Below are 4,874 nucleotides of genomic sequence, written 5' to 3' on the forward strand. Positions count from 1 at the left end.
GGCTCATGACGATACATTGATGTGTAAAGACACGAAACGATCGGTCTGTGCAAGAAACTGAACAGTATTTATATAGTTTTTTACCTCTGATGCACTGCAATGTACGAACTGTCCTGAGCGAGTCCTCGACAGCCGGCGCGTGACTCGTCTTCTTGCTTTATGACTAGTGTTGCTTTTGTCAACGAAAATTATGACTAAATATCGTCGTCAACGAACCTTTATCACGTGACGAAAACGAGACGAGACGAAAATGCTGGTCATGTGACGATGACTATAATTAAATGTATAATGCAATATCGTTGACGAATAAAAACGAGACTAAATGTGGTTTACAAAATAAAAACTATGCTAAAATGTCTCTTAATTTTCGTTGACCAAAACGAGACGAAACAAAATGTTATAACGTTATTTCGTCTCGTTCAGTCGCGTTATTATTTGAAAAGGAGCAATAATCTCACCTTTTCTATTGTTAGTTTCTCGTCTGAGCCTTTTTTCTTCTTTCCCTTGACATCAGGAACCTGAGGATAAACAAACTGGGATAAAGACAGATGAGAGCCGAATGTGGTTGCTGAAGCTCTGTCAGCTGCTTTTATTCTTTCATGCACATATTCTTAAAATACAAAGATTTCCATTTCACATGAATTAGACATGGATTGGCCCAGGAGATCAAGGTTTGACAGCAGCTCCTGCTGGTAGATGCCACAACTACAAAAAAAAAAGCTTTAAAGGGGTCATATGATGCTTTTTTAAAGATCATTATTTTGTGTATTTGGTGTAACAGAATATGTTGACATGCTTTAATGTTCAAAAAACACATTATTTTTCAAATACTGTACATTATTGTAGGTCCTCTATGCCCCGCCTCTCTCAAACGCTTCGTTTTCTACAAAGTCCCTCCTTCCGACAAGCGCAGTCTGCTCTGATTGGCCAGCTGACCCAGTGCATTGTGATTGGCCGAACACCGCAAGCACTCGCCGGAAATGTAACGCCCCTTACCATAATCGCTTCAGCTTTCAAAATAAATGTAAAGACAGTAAATAATGTCATTAGTTTTACCATCAGTTCAAGCCCGAAAGGGGAACAGAGTCGCGTGACAGACACAGTGATGAAGCTGGTATGTGTTTGCAGTTACACAAGCCACGGTTAAGACAGCTGACTCCACTGTGATGTGACCGTCTCTGTCTCTAGATTCCTAAATGCATGTACTTTCGGAAGGCCAAATAAAGTGCTTTTGCTTTCGCCTAGAAACACACAGCGTCTCCCTGACATGGCTGCTTCAACACTAACTGCGGTTACTGAAACCACGCCTTCTTTCTTTGCGTGCACATTTGGGCGCATTATGCAAATCTTCCCACATAGTGAGGTAGATATGTGGGGGCGTGTTAGAACGAGCCGTTTTAGGGGTGTGTGGCAGAGTCTTAACTTTGATAAAGAATATCTCTTTGGTTTTGAGACTTTAGTCTTTGCAACTTCAGGGATCTTATCTATGCACAATCAGCTTGTAACACTCCAAAGAGAAAGGAAAACTTGAAATCGCATCATATGACCCCTTTAATGGCAATTCAAAACTAACCTTGTATTCTATTTATATGAACATTTTTATTCATATCAAGAAACCATCATTTCTGTAGATCTTTCACCAGGGACACTGTGATTTATGTAGTGTATATAGAGAATAGAGTGCAACAAAAATGACATATTTCTGTAGGCCTAAAACCAAAAACGCATTTTAGCACTTCTGGAGCAATCAACTTTTTGGTTAAATGGCAGAAAAAAAGGTCTGTGTTTTACACAAGCTCAAGATACATCAAAATACATCATAGCAGCACTCTAGACCTACAGAATCAGTCTCATGATTGGCTCAAAAAAAAAGAAAGAAAAGAAAATCACCCATGAAGCAAAGATGGCAGCATGCAGATCATGTGCTTCTGAGGCTGCATGCTTTTCTTACCTTCTGCCCTGGTTCAACAGCCTTTGATATTTTGTTCTTCTTCTTCAGAGGATCAATAAATGTAACAACCTCCACACTGGATTGTTTAGCTCCAGATCGCATGGTTTCACAGACTGTTGAGTTCGTCAGGAGCTGCTCTGAGTCTGTGTCTTCAGCAGAGTTATTTCTCTTCTGAGATTTTTTCAATCTTTTGTTTTTTTCATCCCCTAAGCATGAAAAATTACATCAAATATTATAATCAGCAATTACAAATTTAATAGACTGTTGTTGCCATATTTAGTATGTAGGCCTATATTTACATTTAATCATTTAGCAGATGCTTTTATCCAAAGCGACTTACAAATGAGGAGAATAATAGAAGCAACCAGACCAACAAAAGAGCAACAGTATACAAGTGAAGTGACAAGTCTCAGTTATTCTAGCACAGTACGCATAGCAAGGTTTCTTTATTTTTTAAATTGTAAATAAATGAGAGCAAACAGAATAGAATAGGTAAGTGCTAGTATTAATTGGTCAGGTGCTGGCAAAAAAAAAATGGCTAAAGACTCAGCTGCTGGAATTGCTATAGGCAGGTCGTTCCACCAGCTGGGAACAGTCCGGGAAAAGGTCTGTGAGAGTGATTTTGTGCCTCTTTGGGACGGCTCCACAAAGCTTCTGGAGTGTGCATAAGTCTGAACTAGCGAGTTCACGTATATTGGTGCAGCGCCATGGTTGTCTTGTAGGCAAACATCAGTAACGTTACCTTGACTAACGTTACGCAGCTATTGGCAGCCAGTGCAAACTGAGGCCTATATTATGTGCAGTATGCAAATCTTGAATTAATAACAACTGCACCATTTTATTTCTATTTATTTATTATGTAATCCGTGTTTAAATCTTACAATGCTTTACACACACACACGCACACAAAAACTGTTCTTACTAATAGGCCAGAGAGGTATACATCTGGAGTGTTCTGTCAAAGCCTTAGTGATCACTGTAATATAGTCTGTGTTCGCCTGGCGAAAAAAAAATGGCTAAAGACTCAGCTGCTGGAATTGAGATGGGCAGGTCGTTCCACCAGCTGGGAACAGTCCGGGAAAAGGTCTGTGAGAGTGATTTTGTGCCTCTTTGGGACGGCTCCACAAAGCTTCTGGAGTGTGCATAAGTCTGAACTAGCGAGTTCAGGTATATTGGTGCAGCGCCATGGTTGTCTTGTAGGCAAACATCAGTAACGTTACCTTGACTAACGTTACGCAGCTATTGGCAGCCAGTGCAAACTGAGGCCTATATTATGTGCAGTATGCAAATCTTGAATTAATAACAACTGCACCATTTTATTTCTATTTATTTATTATGTAATCCGTGTTTAAATCTTACAATGCTTTACACACACACACGCACACAAAAACTGTTCTTACTAATAGGCCAGAGAGGTATACATCTGGAGTGTTCTGTCAAAGCCTTAGTGATCACTGTAATATAGTCTGTGTTCGCAAGGGCACCACCTTAAGAAATCCTCTGGTGCTCGTTTTCAAACGTTTTTTGAAAAAATTTAATGAACAGGCTTTCTTGAATGACCTGGCTGATATGGACTGGTACAGAATTGGGCTTATTCCTGAAGTTGAAGAGGCATGGGCATATTTTAAATTCTTGTTCAGAACTGTTTTGAACAAACATGCTCCTCTTAAAAAGATTAGAGTAAAAAATCGTCTTAGCCCTTGGTTTAGTCCAGATTTAATATAAAAAAAAAAACGAAACTTTTTTTTTTTAACTGCCATTTTCTGAAATAAACATCAAGGCCTGGTTTCACAGACAGGACTTAGCCATAGTTCAATTAGGACATTTAAGTATTTTTTTTATAAACATGCCTTAGAAAAAAAACAAAAAAAAACAAAATACTGGTGTGCATCTTGCGACAAAACAAGGGCACTTACATATTTTAAGACCAATCAGTGCAAGTTTATTTCCGTTGTCTGTGAATCCATGGGTAAATGTAACAAGGTAGGATTATACTTTTTAAACGTTTTACTAAACACCGTTTCAGTACATTTGCTTTGAAAATAGTATGCAGCATATAGTGCACAGTATGCAGTACGCGCTGGTAATTCATTGTAAACGTAGCCCTGTTGTATTTATCATACAATTTTCGGTGGCTTTAGCTTTATGAACTTTATGCTGTACTGTTCATTTTAAAAACGCTGTTAATCACCATCTGCTAATATCTACGTTACTGTGAATGTCTGTTAGCTGTTAAAAAACTTCACACTTACCAAAATCATACAACTTGTTCAGAACTCGATCGAGGAAAAGACGATCGCCATCCGCCTCCTCACCGTGTTCGTCTCTTGTTACGCTCATTTTTAAAATAAATAAAACACGTTTCAACAGCAAAGTTGGATTTCGTGTGTTTCACGTGTGCGCATCATACACGCGAAATGTCCTTTCTCACTTTCCGTCAACACGTTCTTCATCCCGGAAGTAGCACGATCTGAAATGTTGACACCGCCCATGTGACAGCGCAGGACTGGAGGAGGAGGAAACTGTAGCGTCTGTAAAATGCTTGCTTTCCTCTAAGCGGCGCACTATGGCCCAGAGCGCCAACCCTCTGAACCACAATACAATCTCACGGCGTTTCTGTCTTACTAGTTGTACGGTAAAAGTTATAAACTTTTAGATATATTACTTTTAAAGAGTGCTGCCTGACATTAAAATAAAAATTCGCGCAGATTGTTCAAACAAAGAGATTACATAATAGAGCAATCTAGTAATCACAAACGTCAGTGATTGGTCCATTCATATTAGCGCTGAGAAAAGTAACATGTACCACGTGTTCACGCCATCAACGTGATGCTGAGGCGAAGTTTTTACTCCGGGATAATGACACCAGAAATACCATATATATATATATATATATATATATATATATATATATATATACGGC

At 38.9% G+C, this 4,874-nt stretch overlaps 1 protein-coding gene across 2 annotated transcripts in view; it reads right to left on the reverse strand.

Moving 5' to 3' along the window:
* The window catches only part of LOC107742214 (uncharacterized protein C1orf131 homolog), an 8,673-nt gene extending 4,249 nt beyond the window's left edge, over positions 1 to 4,424 (reverse strand). Inside the window, exons 1-3 of one of the 2 annotated variants that reach the window (XM_016555112.1) lie at positions 4,204 to 4,424; positions 1,952 to 2,157; positions 459 to 518 (exon numbers count right to left, since the gene is read on the reverse strand). In XM_016555112.1, the coding sequence (XP_016410598.1) occupies positions 459 to 518; positions 1,952 to 2,157; positions 4,204 to 4,291 (354 nt within the window). In that variant the 5' untranslated portion in view covers positions 4,292 to 4,424. Of the gene's footprint in view, positions 1 to 458; positions 534 to 1,951; positions 2,158 to 4,203 lie in introns of both variants that reach the window. The other variant, XM_016555111.1, reaches the window with a different exon arrangement.
* Between the last annotated feature and the right edge of the window lie 450 nt (positions 4,425 to 4,874).

The sequence above is a fragment of the Sinocyclocheilus rhinocerous genome, unplaced genomic scaffold (assembly GCF_001515625.1).
Source record: "Sinocyclocheilus rhinocerous isolate Xijiao unplaced genomic scaffold, SAMN03320098_v1.1 scaffold2752, whole genome shotgun sequence".
Taxonomy (NCBI): domain Eukaryota; kingdom Metazoa; phylum Chordata; class Actinopteri; order Cypriniformes; family Cyprinidae; genus Sinocyclocheilus; species Sinocyclocheilus rhinocerous.